This window comes from Notamacropus eugenii, chromosome 1, assembly GCF_028372415.1.
Source record: "Notamacropus eugenii isolate mMacEug1 chromosome 1, mMacEug1.pri_v2, whole genome shotgun sequence".
NCBI lineage: Eukaryota > Metazoa > Chordata > Mammalia > Diprotodontia > Macropodidae > Notamacropus > Notamacropus eugenii.
Genome location: NC_092872.1, coordinates 612,035,430 through 612,053,727, shown reverse-complemented (window position 1 = coordinate 612,053,727; position 18,298 = coordinate 612,035,430). Strand labels below are relative to the sequence as shown.

General features: G+C 42.0%; 1 protein-coding gene across 3 annotated transcripts in view; it reads left to right on the top strand.

The window, feature by feature from the left end:
- SORBS3 (sorbin and SH3 domain containing 3) overlaps nucleotides 1-14,128 on the top strand; it is a 38,608-nt gene extending 24,480 nt beyond the window's left edge. For all 3 annotated transcript variants that reach the window (XM_072634878.1, XM_072634880.1, XM_072634877.1), the window contains 5 exons: nucleotides 220-345; nucleotides 1,252-1,617; nucleotides 2,868-2,971; nucleotides 3,854-3,960; nucleotides 13,244-14,128. In XM_072634878.1, coding sequence (XP_072490979.1) covers nucleotides 220-345; nucleotides 1,252-1,617; nucleotides 2,868-2,971; nucleotides 3,854-3,960; nucleotides 13,244-13,305 — 765 coding nt within the window. In that variant the 3' untranslated portion in view covers nucleotides 13,306-14,128. The remainder of the gene's footprint in view (nucleotides 1-219; nucleotides 346-1,251; nucleotides 1,618-2,867; nucleotides 2,972-3,853; nucleotides 3,961-13,243) is intronic.
- Nucleotides 14,129-18,298: the final 4,170 nt, after the last annotated feature.

The window sequence follows — 18,298 nt, the reverse complement described above, 5'->3', positions numbered from 1 at the left end:
GGGGGGGTTCTTGATACTAGAGTGGTTTGCCATTTTCTTCTCCAGCTTATTTTACAGATAAGGAAACTGAGGCAAATGGATTAAATGACTTGCTGAGGGTCACACAGCTAGGAAATATCAGGCGGCATTTGAGCTCACTGGGCCATCTGGCTGCCTTATACAACAAGTGGCTGATCCAGGAGCCTTTGACCCTTCCTTCTGCGCTTTTATCTCTTCCAGGTGCTGCCTCCAAATGAGATCCCAAAGCCCATCAAACCCCCAACCTACCAGGTACTGGAATATGGAGAGGCTGTGACCCAATACAACTTCAAAGGGGACCTGGAGGTGGAGCTATCCTTCCGAAAGGTAAGTCACCTGTTCAGAGGGAGAAGGATGAAGGGCAGGGAAAGTTTTAGTTGAATATTAGAATTGGGTGGAGAAGGGGAGAAAATAATAGTCAAACAACCCTCCAGATATTTGGAACTTTTCCTTCCACTTTCTTGTTGTGACTGGCTTCAGAACCACATTTCCTATGAGCTGTAAGTGCCTGGAGGGTGGGAACTATGGATCCTTCTGGATCAATTTTTATAGTGTAAGATGTAACCATAAACAACAAATACCACTTTCTATTTGGGCAAAGGGGAAGTGGGAGGAGGCAGGAGGATTGAAGAGGCCAGAAGAGGAGAGGGAGAAAGGAGAACAGCAAAAAAGGAACTTGAAAATTGAGAGGAGAAGGAGAGAGGAAGGGAAATAGGAAACAGAAAGCAGCAAAAAGAGTTCTAAGGAACCTTCAAGTCCTTTTCCTTTGTCTCTCCACTTTAAATAATCAACATGTGTTGAGAACTTACTACAAGGTAGACTTTGGGGAGAAGATAAAGGCTTGTCCGTTTCTAAGTGTGTGTGGCTTTTAAAAATAAGTTTCTTTTCTTTTCAGAGGCAATTGAGGTTAAGTGACTTGCTGAGCATTAGCTTAGGTCCTCCTGACTCCAGAGCTGGTACTCTATGCACTGAGTCACTGAGAAACTCTAATCAGTTTCTTTTCTAATGAAAAAAGTTTATCCATAACAAATTCCCATAATCTGGTTGAGTAGATAAAACTAAGGTGAAGAGAACCATTTGTACTGGGCTTAAGGAGGGAACTCTGGATAGGGGAATCACCTGAGGTGGGAAAGGGGTGGAATGTTTTGGATATGTTTAGTGTATCTGCCTGACTGGGAGAGGAGGAGAGACCTGCTTCAGAGCTCTGTTTTCTTCCTCTTCTATTCCCTGCAGGGTGAACGCATCTGCCTGATAAGGAAGGTGGATGAAAACTGGTATGAGGGTCGCATCTCGGGGACTGGACGACAGGGCATCTTCCCTGCCAACTATGTCCAAGTCTCCAAAGAACCCAGGGTCAAGGTCTGTGAAGATGGCCCTCCTCCCACCCACCTGAACCTGGCTGGCTCTCAAGTCCCTGGGTCCCCACGCCTGGGCACCTCCCGCCCAGCAAGGCCATCTGGTTCCCCCTCCACACCCCAAAGCACAGCTGACACCACCGACTGGGGGGGCCGAACCTCTCCCTATCGCGCTGGTTTCACCTTTCGATCTAGCACGCAAGAACCTTCCCCACGGACCTCTCCATCCAGACCTCAGAGCCAGGTGACTCCCAGCTTCCCATCAAGAGAATGAGGCATGCCAAGTCAATGAGAAATCCCCTCTTCAGCCATAAGAAATGTGCCTCTTCCCCATATCTGTAGCTTGTAGGGGAAAATGGGACAGTTATTCCAGGTAGAATACTGAATGTAAAATAACCCAGTGGAATGGGAGATACTGCCTTTGAGCAGAGCAGGGAAAACCAGCCTGTGTCTGTTGGAGTTTAGAGTTAGAATGTGGTCCCGAAAGCATATGAGGCACTTTGGCAAATTGAGTCCCTATTTTTTTTTTTTGTGGGGCTATTTGATGGTGGCTGTTAAGCACTCAAGGTCGCTGCCCTCCACAAATACTATGTTATTTTAGCCCTATGTACTATATTTATATTGAGTTGCATTTCAATTAAGATTTTCTGGTCCTTTCATGTCATTCTATATTTACATATGAATAAACAGGCATTTTAATTACTCTAAACATAGCAAAACCTACAAACAGGAATGGAATAGCTTGGGACCTTGCATCCTGCTCCACCTTCCTTTGTTTGCCCTTAGTCTATGGTAGAGCCTGGGCCAGAAGAAGGAGGAATCACTGTAGGCAAGAGTAGTCAGGAAATGCCAACTATTAGGGAGCCTCGGTCCTAGGACTTGGGTCGCATTTGTGCGCCCCAGGTGGTACGGTGGTTAGAGTGCTGGGCCTAGTGGCAGAAAGACTCTCCTCATTAGTTCAAATCTGGCTTCAGAGACTTATTAGCTGTGTGATCCTGGGCAAGTCACTTAACTCTGTTTGCTTTAGTTTCCTCATCTGTAAAATGATCTAGAGAAGGAAATGGCAAACTACTTACTCCAGTATCTTTGCCACAAAAACCCCACATGAAGTCATGAAGAGTCATATGTGATTAAATTGACGGAAAAAATCACAAAACAACTAAACCTTTTTCATTTCCCATCCAGAGCAATCTTTAGGAGTCAATGGACAGAGTGGGTTGCCAGTTACTTCATGATTTCCTAAAAATCCAAGCATTTTAGATGTTCATGCCTTAGCTACTCATATGTAAAAAAAGGGGTCATAAAACCCTACATACTTTCTGAGGTTGTGGTTTGAATAAAGTGAGCCAACATATGAAAATGTGTTGAAAAGGGTTTAAGATGTAATTATTCTTCTCTTTAGCCCATAGTATCCTTTGAAAGTTTGAGTCTTCCCTACCTGCATTACACACATACTTCAAAATAATCCATACTTTTCTCATTATTCATCTTTAGGGTGTTGCTGCCTCCAAGACATTACCATCCCACCAGTGGGGTCCCAGCCCTCACCAAGACCCTTCTTCTTCCTCTTCTGGATCCTCTAATATTCACTGGACCCCGTGAGTATGAGTAGAGGAATAGTCAGATGGGAATGGGAGATCTTATAGGGCACGTAGCCCAATGAGTAAAGACTTTCATACTCAGAGTCACTAAGGAAACTAAATACAATTCAATTTAACAAGTAAACCCAGCCCTATGGGTTGGGAGAGGTGGAAGACAATGGAAGTGTACGAGGTAATCTCTGTTATTTCAGGAATATTTTAATCTAGATCTGGGGCTAGCAAACTATGGCGTCTGGGCCAAATTCAACAGCCAAGAAATGTAAAAGTCATTCTTAGCTCACAGGCCAGACCAAACAGGTGAAAGTCCGCAGCTGACCCATGGGTCGTAGTTTGCCAGTCCCTGACCTGAATAGAAAAGTGAAAAAACAGATGAACAGATATGCTATATTCATATGAATTTACTCTTAACGTTATTGCTATTGGTTGTTGATGATAATATAAGAGATTCCTGGCTCTTCTCTATACAAATCACATTTTCTCTCGGCTTTAGTTGATCTATAAAATTAGAGACTGGATTGGACGATTTCTAAGATCCCTTTCAGCTCAAAACATCTGTGATTTTGTACTTGTCTTGAAATGATTGACACAGACTCCTGAGAAAAGGGCGGCGGGAGGGTCAGTGTGACTCAGGGGCACAGAAGAAAGCTTCCTGGAAGAAATGAGCCTTGAAGGATGGGTTGGGTTTGGAAGGGAAGGAACAATGCAGTGGGAGAACAGATTCTCTGAGTTTTCTGAGGAGAATGTACAGAGATGAAAAAGATCTGCTGAGTGATGGTGAGGCAGGGGATGATTAGGACTGAAGACCTACATGGTTTGGAAGGGCCTGGGCTGGGGAGAGGTGAGGATGCTCATGCTTATCACAGCAGTATCCTCCCTCAGGTACCGGGCAGTATATCGATACTGGCCCCAGAATGAAGATGAATTGGAACTTCGGGAAGGAGACCAGGTGGATGTCATGCAGCAGTGTGACGATGGCTGGTTTGTAGGTACGATTGTAGGTACCGGGGCTTGGGGAGAACTCCTGTAGGTGTCAGCGCTTGGGGTGGGCCTGGCAAGACTGGGATCAGCTGTCATTTGCATCAGCTGCATTTAGGGGCCAAGGTAAATGACAGAAAAGGCCTTCATTTCTCTAGCATCTTTCCTTTTTTTTTTAATTTTCATTTCTAAGATCTCTCCCTCCCCCACCCATTGAGAAAGAAATAAATATGATGCTCATTATATGTAGCATTTTTCTAAGCATTCCTTTCATGCCATTTAATCCTTAAAACATACTTTAGCTAGGTAGAGGAAACGGGTACAGAAACTGGACTCATCCATTTCTGTCTCTCAGAGCTACTAAGGAATGATGCCTGCTCAAGAGCTTTTATTGTAATGAACACTGACTGACTGGGTGACCCAGGACAAGTCTTTTAACTCCTCAGTACCCCAGGGAAATCTATTTCAAACTAGAGCACAATTCAGTCTAGGTTAGTGCAGGCAGTATGCCTACTGGGACTCAACCTTTTCTGATGAAAGCAGTGTTCCATGTCCCCATCCTCAAAATGGGTGTTATATTAATCACTAGCACTTACCTTGCAAGCCTGATACATTGTAAAATGCTTTGTAAATTTTAAAGTGCTATGTGATTGGCAGAGTTGTTATTTTTATTTATTAATTAAGTTAAATGAATATTGATTGAATCAATATTGGTTTAATTTATAATGATGGCTTAATTGTTATTTATTGTATGACCCTGGGCAAGTCCCCACCTCTCTGAGATTTAGTTTTCTCAGCTGTGAAATGGGAATAATAACACTTACCTTACCAGGTTCAGAGGATTAAACAAGAATACACACACACACACACACACACACACGTTCTCTTGATTTTCTAGATAATTGTTGGTCTTTGTTATGATTATTAATTGTTGTTGTTGTATATCATGCTGACTTTCCATGGAAAACATTTAGCGTTTAACCCATTAACAAGTATTGAGCGCCTCCTGCGCCCAACCCTGGCTTTGGCTCAGAGCAGGTTTTTGAAAAGAATAAAATACAATCACTAACCTTAAGGATCTCATATTCTGGCTGAGAAAATATGGCTCCCTTGGCTGGCCTGTAGAAAGTACTTTATCAATACCTGTTGATTGATTAAAATCACTGAAGGGATATGAACAGATAGGTATTTATCAGAGAATTTGATGAAGAGAGTACTAACAATTAAAAGGGAAAAGAAAAGGCTTGCTGTAGGAGGTAAGGCATGATCTGAACCTTGAAGGAAACTAGGAATTCTAGGAGGAAGAAGTAAAAGAGAAACGATGTTCCAGGTATGGGGCATGACCTTTGCAAAGGCTTCGAGGTGAAATCAGAGAGTAGCAAGTCAGCCACTTCAGCTGGAACATAAAGTGTGTAGGGGAGTGCTGTCATAATCTTGGAAGGACATGCTCAAGCTAGATTGTTAAAGGTTTTAAATGCCAAGCTGAAGAGCTTGTGTTTCCTTCTAGAAGTAATAGGGAGCACTGAAGAATCTTGAGTAGGAGAATGACATGATCAGACGTGCTTTAGGAAGGGTACGTTGGCAGCTTTGTGGAGGATGGCTTGAAAAGTGAGCCTGGAAACTGAGAGTTTGATCAGAAGCTGTTATAATAAAGTGTTCTAGCTGAGAGGCGATGAAGGCTTGAACATAATTAGGGGAAAGAAGGAGATGTGATATAGATTGTGAAGGTAGAATTGGCCGGTCTTGGAAATGGATTAAACGTGGGTAATCAGGGAAAGGGAAGAGTCAAGGATAACTCTTGAGGTTGTGAACCTGACTGGGATAGTGGTGTCCTCAAAAGACAGAGAGAAGATCTGATGAGGAGTGGGGTTTAGGGGTACAGGTAAGTTCCTTTGTGGATATGTTGAATTGAGGAGTCCACTTGGCATTGGGTTGGAGATGTCTAACAACCAACTCGTGACATGGAGTTCACGAGAGCTTACAGCTGAATATATTGAACGGGGATTCATTTGCAAAGAAATGATCGTTGAATCCATAGGAATGAATAAGATGTCAAAGAGAAGAGGTGTTGAAAAAGAAGAAAAGAGGGTCCAGGAGAGCCTTTGGTAACACCCAGGGTTAGAGAATGAGACATGGGTGAAAATCTAATTTGACAGAGAAAGAATAGAGGGAGAATCGAGAGAGAACAGTGTCCCAAAAACCTGGGGAGGAGACAGTATCCAGGAAGTAGTACCAAACAGTGTCAGATAATGCAGAAAAAACATGCAGAAAAAGCTACTGAATTTAGAAATTCAGAGAACAATCTTGGTGAGAGTTGTTTCATTGAATTATGAGATTAGAATCACATTTGTAAGGGCTTGAGGAGTGAGTAGGAAATGAATAAGAATAGGCAACCAGTGTAAAAATATTTTTAGGAGTTTAATTGTACATGGAAGGAGAGCTATAGGGGGATAGCTTGAGGGGATAGCATGGCTCTATGAAGGTTTTTTTGGTGAAGATTTAGATGCATTTGCAGGTAGAAGCAAAGGAGCCATTTCATTTGGAGAGAGTGAAAAAATAAAAGATGGCAAAGAGATGGTTGATGGGAAAAGGTGCTGGAGGAGATGAGAGTGATGATATTAGGATCATAAATAGAGGGATTGAGAAGAAAAGCCACTAGGGCAGCTGGGTGGCACAGTGGATAGAGCACTGGCCCTGGAGTCAGGAGGATCTGAGTTCAAATCTGGCCTCAGACATTTACTAGCTGTGTGACTGGGCAAAATTACTTAACCCCATTGCTCCGCCCCTCCCCCCTAAAAAAGGCCACCTCTTTGTCAGAGATAAGAAGGTGAAAATAGCAAATGATGTTAAGAAATTTTAAGGTTTAGAATTGGGGAGAAAAGGGCTTTCACATTAGAAGGCCTATGTTTTCTTGGTATGATAAGAGCTTTTGCTGAAAAGGAAGGGAGACAGTCTGGAGTAGAACAGTGGTGTCAAACTCAAATAGAAACAGATCCCTGCCCCCTTTATATTGACTTAGAAACCCATAAATTAACGTCATCTGTGTTGTATGTTTATTTTGTTAAACAATATTTCCCAGTCACCTTTTAATCTGATTCTGAAAGATTTGATTTGCTTTGAGTTTGACACCTCTGGAGAAAGTTTGAAAAGATTTGGTGCAATGGCTATTGGGAATTGAATAGCAAATCAATTAAAGAAAAATTCAAGGATTGCCATAGACCAGTGAGAATCTATTTGAGATAAGATTAAATTCATCTGCAGCTGTTTGCAGAGCACAGTTGTTTGACTTCCTTCATCAGTGTTCAGCAATAGTAGGGTAGGAGGGGTGAAGATAACTTATGGAGTAAGCCATGGTTTGGGTTTGACAAATTACGAGCAATGATTGGACCGGGGGACAAGAGATTTGAGAGAAGATATTGAATTGATTAGCCAGCTCTAAGGTCAAAGTTATGAATGGGGGTACATGAGGCCAGAGAAGTTGTGATGTCCCAGGAGACATAAAATAACTGGAGAGCCTAGTGAAGATAAATGTGGAAGAGTGAGGGGAAATCAGAGATGGGAAGGCTGAGATTGTGATCAGAAGCATCTTAGTTTTGGATCATGGAGTTAGAACACTTTTAAGGTATTCAAGGATTTGACTGACCTATCTCTGGCTGGGGTGGGATGAAGGAGGAATTTGGGAGTGACGGAGAGAGATTATCAAGGCACATCCACATGAATATTGAAATTCTAAAGTGTAAGGACAGGGATTGTGTTGGACAGGAGGACTCTGAGCCAGGTGCTGAGCTCCTGGACAAAAGAGGTAGGATAAGCCAAACTGGATAGCATGATATTGGTGGAGGTGGTAAACTTCAAAGGAGAATTGTATCAGTAAATGTTTAACAGTCAGTTGCATGTCATACTTATAAATTAAATCTGCATCAATATTTTCTCCATTATTTCCTGAAGTTCAGACAATTAACAAAACAGTGAATCAAGCCTGATTTGTAGGTTTGAAGACATCCGATGTGTAAATGCTAAAACTGAAAATTTAATAATTGACTGGCTTCAACACACCCCTTTTCCTGATAATAGTGATAGAGTGATGCTAGTAGTCTCTACTGGTGGCGGGGGGAGGTAAGCTTTCTCTTTTTCCTGGCCCTGGGTCATGTGAGAGGAAGGGGGCCCAATGGTAAGAGAAGGAAGACTAGGTTAGGAACTTGTGAAGAGTAAGGCTGAGGTAGACTGTATTGAGAGAGCAGGGGAAAAAAAGTAGGTTTTCACCTAGGCAGTTTTAAACTCCTTAATAATAACAGTAATAAAAGCTAATGTCTGTATAGTTTGTTAAAGTTTATAAGGTCTTTCCATATACTATAAAATTCATTTATAAATTTAATTTTAACATTTAGTAACTATTTTAAAATATTAAATATCTTTAATATTTACACATTTACATTGTTGTTATTGATCAGTCATTTTCAGTCGTGTCCAACTCCTTGTGACCTCTTTGGGGATTTCCTTGGCAAAGATACTGGAGTAGTTTGCCATTTCTTTCTCCAGCTCATTTTACAGATGAGGAAATTGAGCCAAACAGCATAAAGTGTCTTGCCCAGGGTCACACAGCTAGGAAGTGTCTGAGGCTGGATTTGAACTCAGGTCTTCTTAACTCCAGGCCTGGCCCTCTATCCACTGAGCCACCTAATTCTGTGCCTACACAATATACTTATGTGTATTATATATGTGTGTATGTACACATACATGTATGCATATATACATATTTACGTATATATTCTGTATTTTTGTTAAGATTTAAATTTATTTATTTTTAGTTTTCAACATTCATTTCCATAAGATTTTGAATTCCAAGTTTTCTCCCCATTCCCCCCCCAGATGGCATGCACTCCGATTACTCTTTCCACCAGTCTACTTTTCCTTTTATCATCCCCCCTTATTCCCTTCCCCTTTACTTTTTTGAATGGCAAGATAGATTTCTATAATCCATTGCCTGTATATCTTATTTCCCAGTTACATGTAAAAACAATTTTTTAAGATTTGTTTTTAAAACTTTGAGTTCCAAATTCTCTCCCTTCTTCCCTCCCCACCCATCCCCACTGGGAAGGCAAGCAATTCAATATAGGCCATATCTGTGTAGTTTTGCAAATGACTTCCACAACAGTCGTGTTGTGTAAGACTAACTATATTTCCCTCCATCCCATCCTGCTCCCCATTTCTTCTACTCTCTCTTTTGACCCTGTCCCTCCCGAAGTGTTGATTTCTAATTGCTCCCTCCTTCCATTGCCCTCCCTTCCATCATCCCTCCCACCCTGCTTGTCCCCTTCTCCCCCACTTTCCTGTATTGTAAGATAGGTTTCCATACCAAAATGAGTGTGCATTTTATTCCTTCCTTTAGTCAAATGTGATGACAGTGAGCTTCATGTTTTTTCTCTCACCTCTCCCCTTTTTCCCTCCACTGAAAAGTCTTTTACTTGCTTCTTTTATGAGTGATAATTTGCCCCATTTCATTTCTCCCTTTCTCCTCCTAATACTCCTTAATTTCATTTTTTTAAGATATGATCTCATCCTATTCGACTCACCCTGTGCTCTCTGTCTATCTCTCTCTCTGTCTTTGTGTGTGTGTGTGTGTGTGTGTGTGAGTGTGTGTGTGTGTAATCCCACCAACTACCCAGATACTGAAAAAAGTTTTAAGAGTTACAAATATTGTCTTTCCATGTAGGAATGTAAACAGTTCAACTTTAGTAAGTCCCTTATGATTTCTCTTTGCTGTTTACCTTTTCATGCTTCTCTGGATTCTTGTATATGAAAGTCAGATTTTCTTTTCAGCTCTGGTCTGTTCATCAAGAATGCTTGAAAGTCCTCTATTTCATTGAAAGACCATTTTTTCCTCTGAAGTATTATACTCAGTTTTGCTGGGTAGGTGATTCTTGGTTTTAGTCCTAGTTCCTTTGACTTCTGGAATATCATATTCCATGCCCTTTGATCCCTTAATGTAGAAGCTGCTAGATCTTGTGTTATCCTGATTGTATTTCCACAATACTTGAATTGTTTCTTTCTAGCTGCTTGCAGTATTTTCTCCTTGACCTGGGAACTCTGGAATTTGGCCATAATGTTCCTAGGAGTTTCTCTTTTGGGATCTCTTTCAGGAGGTGATCAGTGGATTCTTTCAATATTTATTTTTCCCCTTGGTTCTAGAATATCAGCATAGTTTTCCTTGATAATTTCTTGAAAGATGATGTGTAGGCTCTTTTTTTGATCATGGCTTTCAGGTAGTCCAATAATTTTTAAAATTATCTCTCCTGGGTCTGTTTTCCAGGTCAGTTGTTTTTCCAGTGAGATATTTCACATTGTCTTCTTTTTCATTCTTTTGGTTTTGTGTTATGATTTCTTGGTTTCTCATAAAGTCATTAGCTTCCATTTGTTCCATTCTAATTTTGAAGGAATTATTTTCTTCAGTGAGCTTTTAGACCTCCTTTTCCATTCAGCCAATTCTACTTTTTAAGGCATTCTTTCCCCTCATTGGCTTTTTGGACTTTTTTTGCCATTTGGGTTAATCTATTTTTAAGGTGTTATTTTCTTCAGTATTTTTTTTTGGGGGGGGGGTCTCCTTTAGCAAGCTGTTGACTTGTCTTTCATGATTTTCTTGCATCACTCTCATTTCTCTTCCCAGTTTTTCCTCTACTTCTCTTACTTGATTTTCAAAATCCTTTTTGAGCTCTTCTATGACCTACAACCAATTCATATTCCTCTTTGAGGCTTTTGATATAGGAGTTTTGACTCTGCTGTCCTCCTTCAGTTGTATGTCCCAATCTTCCTTGTCACCAAGGAAGACTCCATAGTCTGAGTTGTTTTACAATGTTTACTCATCTTCACAGCCAAATACTTGACTTTCTAATTCTTTGTCAAGGTAGAACTCTGCTTCTAGTGAGAGTGGGTGTGGGGGTGAGTGTAGTATCCTAGGTTTCAAGGATTTTGTATCAGCTACTCAATCCCCACAGTCTATGGGCCCAGAGCTCCAGAAACAGCCTCTGCCACCTCTGCTGCTCCTGCCGCCACCGCACCACCCCCACTGCCCTTAGGCTGGGGCCAGACTTGGCCAGACTGTAAGCTTCTCTTTCATCTACATCCCATTGACCTTTTTGGCATTTGTGGATTGAGAAGTCTGGAAACTGCCACAGCTGCCAATGATTCAGTCCCCTGAGGACTGCTCTGTCCAGTCTGTGCCTGTGCAGCCTTCGCTGGACTGCACTCTTCTCCTTGCCTGGTGCAATAGACCTTTCCTGTTGACTTCCTTGGTTGTCTTGGGCTGGAGATTCGTTTCACTCTGTCATTTTGTGTGTTCTGTAGCTCTAGAATTTGTTTAGAGTCATTTTTTATAGGTATTTGGAGGGCTTTCGGGGAGATCTCAGGGAATTCCCTGCTTTTACTCTGCCATCTATCTGAGGCAGACTTTGAATGCAGGTCTTCATGACTCTAGGGTCAGTGCTCTGTCTGTTACTCTACTGCATCTTATTATTCCATGATGTAGTTAATGAAGGGAGGGAGGTGACTGAATATCCTTCCTAAAATTCAGTGCTGAATGCCTAGCTTTGTAGACAATACTTTAGATAGTGGGCCAGGGCAGAGTTCAGGGGTGACTCCCACTTCCTCATCACTGGAAGCTATGCAACCTAAGATGACCCTAACTTTCTTGGCTGCCACACCAAACTGTTTGCTCATATGGTGCTTGTGGTACTGTAAAATCTGCAGATCTTTTTAAGAATGTATGTATATGTGTGTGTATGTATAATGTGAACTTGAGAGAGAGAGTGTTATAGAGAGTTATAGAATGTCTGGAGGTCAGCAATCAGGATGGTCCATGACTTGTGGGGATGAGTTAAAAGAAACTTGGGGGTTGTTTAACTGGAGAAAAGAGGACTCAGTGAGGCTGTGGTAGCTGTCTTCAGGTTTTTGAAGCCCTGGAAGAAAGATTAGAATCGTTCTGTTTGACTATGGACTGCATAATTAAAGGGAATAGAGAGAAGTCACAAAATAAATAAATAAATTTATTCCTTGATGTCAGGAAAAACTTTCCTACAGTCAGAGTTATCCAGCTATGGAATGGGCTACTTGGTAAGACAGTGGGTTTCTCTTCTTTGGAGGTCTTCAAGTTGAGCACTCATTAGGTATGTTTTAGAATTTGCTGAAATTCTGTGATTTTGATAATGTTCATTAGTTTATCTTCCTCAAAGGAAGATATTTAGATCTGATTTGAAATGCTTTCCCTTCAGCAAAGTGATTTGATTTGGCAATGTGAGACCCAAACCTTAGAAGGGTGGTGTGAGACTGGATGCTTTGAAGTGGACTTAACACTTAGAATGTGAAAGCTGGAAATAATCTTTGAGGTCATTTAGTACACTCCTTTCATTTTATATACTTGGAAGTTGGGGGATAGAGAGGGAAAGGGACCTGCCCAAAGTCATACAGAAAATAAAGGGCAAAGTTAGAACTGGAATCCTGGTCTCTAATCTTTAGTGCCCCCCAACTACCCTGCCTCTCTACATGATGCATAAGGACCTTCTCTGAGGAAGGGATGGGTGAGGTTATTCCCTGAGGAGCTTGGCTCTTTGTGCTTGACACCTTTGCATTGTACCGTACAATTTTATTCTGAATAAACACTTGTTTGTTCAGATGTGTATTGGTGGGGGAAGGAGTGTGGATTAATGGAGAGTTGGATTGTGAGTCAGAGGACCTGGGTTCAGATTTTATCTCTGATACTTACTGCAAAACCTTGGGGAAAGTTCTTAACCTTTCTGGGCCACAGTGACTCATTGATAAAATGAGGGAGTTGAACGGGAGGGTTTCTAAGTTAGCTGCAAATGCTGTGAGTCAACTGGAGTCCAGTGGTTGCTTCTTGTCCTTCTAGGCTTCTGCCGCCAGGGGGTAGCAGTTAGAGGCTAGAAAGTACCCTCTACCTCCAGGCTGCTGGGGAGCTAAGTGGGCTAGAGACATTTTTCTAGTTACTGTCAACAGGAGGGGGCCTGAGATTTGTGTGTGTGTTTATTCTCCCTCTTCTCCACTCCCGTAACTTTTTTTAAAAAAGGGTAACGTTATATTGATAATTTTGTTTCCACATCCCTCCTGTAACCCTGTATCCCTCCTTAACTGAGTCACCCCCCAAAACCAAAACAAAAACAGTTCAGCAAAACCAACATAGCAAAAATGCCTGACGTTAGCGTTCTGTACCAGTAGTCCCCCTCACTGTGAAGACATTTGCCTCCCCCCTCTCCGTTTTTCATATTTCCATTTCGTCCCTTACAGGTGTCTCCCGGAGGACCCAGAAATTCGGAACATTCCCAGGAAATTATGTGGCCCCCGTGTGAGTGGGCACCTTGGCAGCCTGGAGCAAGCCCAGAGCACTGTCCTATGACTACCCAGCCCGGGGAATGGGAAGAAGGGGGGGTGGGAGGTGCTGCATTTGGGGCACTGATGGCAGGGCTCTCTCTGAAGCCTCTCCTCCTTCAGCTAACCTCCACTGCCCACAGCTGCTTTGTTGTGGTGTTTCTTTAAGACCTGAAGGAGGATGGGGATGGGGGTGGGGGTGGTAGGAGGGGAGGGGCATCTGCAGGATGCTACAGCTTCTGTGAGGCCCTATCCTGTGTTAGACACAACCGCCAACTCTCAGCCTCCTCTTCCCACCCTCCCTGCCTTAGGGGACCTGGAATAACTGCACTCAGACATTCCTCTAACAGCCCCTTTCCTTCACTGCGTAGCTCTCCTCTACCAAGGACTAGTTCCCCAGCTTTATTGAGACCAGACGCATCTTCTCTTTCTCTCCAGCCCTCTCCTCACCATCATCTCCCCAAAGTGGCATGTCCTGTAGCAAGGACTGACTCCTTAACTTAATGGGGACCAAATGCTTCCACCTGGAAGAGCTTTCTTCCCCAAATCCCATGTTCACATGCCTTCTCTGGAGCCTTCCCCTCCCTTTCTTTGCTAGCAGACTTGGGAAAAGGGGGAGGTGGGGAGGGAGCAGTGAAGGACCATTTTCCTGCTCTCCTTCTCAGAGCTCCCAGTGAGGGTGGAGCCTGTAAAGCTAGTATTTCCATCCCGTAGTCCTAGGAGACTCTAGCTGCACATTCTCCCACCTATGACACCCTTGTTCTCCTCTTGGAGAGATTGTATAATAAACCTGGACACACCTTTCTTGAGTCTGAGGCATTTTTGTTGGGGCTGGCCACTGGTTCTTTTCTCTAAGAGAGGAGGTTTCCCTGCCATGAGGTTGACGTTCACAGCTGCCACTACCCCCTCTTCCATCTTTAGAGGATGAGGCACAATTTGACAGGAATAGTGCAGAGATAACTTCCATGTGTGACTGGGGAACATGGAGAGATGAGTGCATGACTGGGGAGGAGCCTGAAAGTATGGAAGGAGGAGGGAAGGCCACCCTCAAGGATTCTGGGGCAATCAAACTCCCCTAGATGAGAGGACATCGATAATTATTCGGCTGATAATGTTTTCCATGTGTGTGTCCGTCTGTCTGTCTGTGTGTGAGACAGAGAGAGAGAGTGTGTTAGTTGTAGCTTGAGAAATTGGCCAGCGGTCATGGCAGGGTTAAAAGGTAGACCAGCCTATGGTTGTACCTCTGTCCCTTAGGTATCTAAACCAAGGGCCTTGTCATGGGCTGTTCAGGAAGGGATTTTTTTATGGGGCTCAGGGTGGGTTCATTGATCATAGCTCTCTGGTGCCTTCATAGCTGTATCCCCTCTATAGCAGGCCAGTTCTGGTACATCAGGTTCAAGAGCAAAACAAAGTGAGACAGGAACTTTGGATTTAAGATCAGAAGAAACTGAAAAAAGATATTAGATTAGTCATAGTCAGGAAAGGATGCTTAGATCAAGGGAAAGATTTTTTTTTTTAACATCTTAAACATTTTTAAATGTTTTAAAGTTTTGAGTTCCAAATCCTATCCCTCTCAATATCCAGTCCCAATATCCTTCTCTTTCCCTCTCTCTCCTCCCCCTTCCCCTCCCCTCCACTCTCCTCTCCTCTCCCTGAGACAGTAAGCAAGCAGATATAGATTATACATGTGAAATTATGTAAAATATTTCAGGGAAAATATTTTAATTGAGGCTATAACATTGATTCAGCACAAGTGCCAGGTTTGGCTGTGATGATCCATGGGTCATAAGCCAAAGGGAGGAGTCAAGTGACTATACCTGCTCTGGTTTTTGTATTTATGGCACCAGGAAACCACTTCAACTGGCCAAGCCTTTAATGCTCTGAGCCAATTAAGTCTCCTGGACAGTTTCTATACCTTTTAAGTGAAAACTAGCCTAACCTGCTTGAGGCTGGACCTCAGGATATTGGTCCCACCACACCCTCCCTTAAGCTAAATCTCAAAGGTTTTTTAGAGCTTTCAGTAGCCTTTGGAATCCCCAGGCTTCAGGTGGGTTGGGAGGAGCAGTATTTAATTTGGAAAGTGAATGAGTCATGTGGTGCCCATTTGGGCTTTGAATTCCAGAAATGAGACCCTACAATCTGGTAGGAATCTGGTGTGTGTGTGTGTGTGTGTGTGTGTGTGTGTGTGTGTGTGTGTGTGTGTGTTTTCACATGCTTTTATCTCCCAAGACAATTTAAGAATGAAATCAATCACAACCTCAGTACCTTCTATCTACCTCACCATGACCCCAATAATGATGTAATCCCTGTTCCTTAACCACTCACTGTCCCCCAACTCAAGTGTACAGTCTGTCTCCTCTCACATGACCCAACGTAGACATAAAAGAAGAAATACATGAGATTTCCTTTAAACAGCAACCTACAAACTGGTAGTGCCCCCTGGCCTGGGCCTGGGCTAGAGGTAGGGGTAGGGGTAGGTAGCCTTAAGGGTCACCACACAGAGAGTAAAGTGAGGAGCATTCTTTAGGATGTTTTTTCTTTTTAATAAGAGCACATTTTTGGTGCTGGGAAATGTGACTCTCCATGGCCCATAAGTATTTATTCTGAGACTGAGTCAGTCATGCAGCAGAGAAGCCTCCAGCACCTACACACCTTGTAGACACACACCACAGTGAAGGAAAACAGGGCCCTTGAAGCTATTTTCATGTAATAACATCCTTTGTATAGTAATATAAGATTTGCAAAGTTATTTACAAATATTCTCATTTAACCTTACAACCCTGTGAAATAGGTGCTGACAATGGTCTTCATCTTACAAATGGGAAAACTGAAGCAGAAAGAGGTTAAGTGACTTACCCAGAGTCAGAGAGCTAGTCAGTGTCTGAGGCAGGGTTTCAATTCAGTCTAGGGCTTTATCCACCCAGCACACATAGATGCCTTATATCAATCCCAGTCTGTCCATCACAAATAAGGTGACCAAATGGTCCTATGAATTCTATCTGTGAGCTAGTCTGCCTATTGAAAGCAAAAAGGCCAGAGTTTGGGGTCTGTGGAATGAGTGTTCATGGAGCACAGTTCACAAGCCACCTGTCACATATCTTTTCATTTTGATGATATAATTTCTGGCCTCACAGCCTGGCAGGAAAATGTTGATTTTTTCAGCACCTTTACAGCTGCCCTATTGAGAAGGTACCTGGGTTCTGGGGTGTTCCTCAACAGTAGATCAAGGCCAGACTTGGAATAATATTCAAAACAGCACGAGTTAGACAACTTAACATAATTAAAAGACTGATCTTTAAGGCGCTAGGCCTAGGTCCAAGTCCTATAATAACCATATTACTGTGGGCAGGTGACTTAACCCCTTGGTGCCCCAGTCTGATGCTCTAAGACTATAAATTACAGATCAGGACCATATCTGAATTAGTCTACTCTAGGATTTGGCAAACTTTTTCTGTTAAGGCATAGAGGCAAAATTAAGAATATTATGTAGGTACTTATTATATAATGAGAGGAAACAAACTTCCAAAATTTCTTGATGAAATTCAAAATATGACAATAATAATTGAGTACATTTTTTGTAACACAGGTCTCCTAATGATAAGAATAGAACATTTTTTGGAGGGGGAACATTTCATTTAATCAAAATTCAAATTGGTATTTTCTGTCATCAAAATCAGTTACAAATGCTCATCTGTAATGTGATTTTATGTATTACATCTTTGAAAATATCTTCTGGCCCAGGTATGGCCAAATACTGACATCCATCCCCACACAGATGATTTTAATTGCACATATTAATCCACTAGAAGGCATTTACAGTTTTTATTAGATTCTCTGATGTTTGCCCTCTAGCATGTCATCACATTTGAGATTAAACACTTGCAATTGAAGATTTGGTGGAAACTCCTCAACTGCACAGTCAAATAGACTTTGAAATATAGAGATTTCTTTCATATTTGCACTGAGGTCTGAAAAAAGGTGCTGGAACTGTACTTTGAACTCACAAAATATATCTACTGCAAATTTGTGTGGGAATGGAGATCTCACTTCTTGTTTCAACCTTTGACAGCATAGGAATTCTCTAAATATATAAAAATATAAAATAATAACTAAAGCAGCTTAATATTACTTGTGATTCAAACAACATTTTGTTGTTATTTAGTTGTTTCAGTTGTGTTTGATTCTTCATGGATTTGGGATATTCTTGGAAAAGATACCAGAGTGGTTTGCCTTTTCCTTCTCCAGCTCATTTTTATGGATGAGCAAACTGAGGCAAATAGGGTTAAGTGACCTGCCCAGGGTCACCTAGCTAGTGTCTGAGGTCTGGTTTGAACTCAGTAAGATGAGTCTTCCTGATTCCATTCCCAGCACTTTATCCACTGCTACACCTAGCTGTCCCCAAATAACATTATTTGTCATCAAATTGACGTTGCTAAAATGTAAGTTTCACCTATCATCACTTGTTTTGCCTTGTAATTTTTGATCGAAATCCTTAACACAATCAAGTCTGCAGCAAAAGCTAATGTCCAAAACTATTCAAAGTTCTACCATAGTGGTTGAGGGAGGTTCCTCCTCTTCAGAAAAATTTCAATCTTGGCTCTGAACAAGAACCAAAAAAAAAAAAGTCATAACAAAACCTTTTTTTCTTTTTCTTCTTTTCTTGTTTTGACATGATAGGCATGCACTGGTAATTAAAAAAATGTTGTGGTATGACAATACGTCTGGCACTGGAAACACCGTTGAATTATAACTCTATCACTTCTGTCTTTAGAGTGTGGAAGAACTGTTGGAAAGTGATGAGTGCCACAGACAATCAACTCCAGATCTCCACCAGTGAATTCACATGCAGGTCCATATCCAACCCAGATAGGAGCAACTGATGTTGACTCGTGCTTTAAAGTTTACATGTTATCCAATCCTTTCAATGGCCTGGAGAAGTGGCTACTATTGAATTCATTTTACAGATGAGGAAAC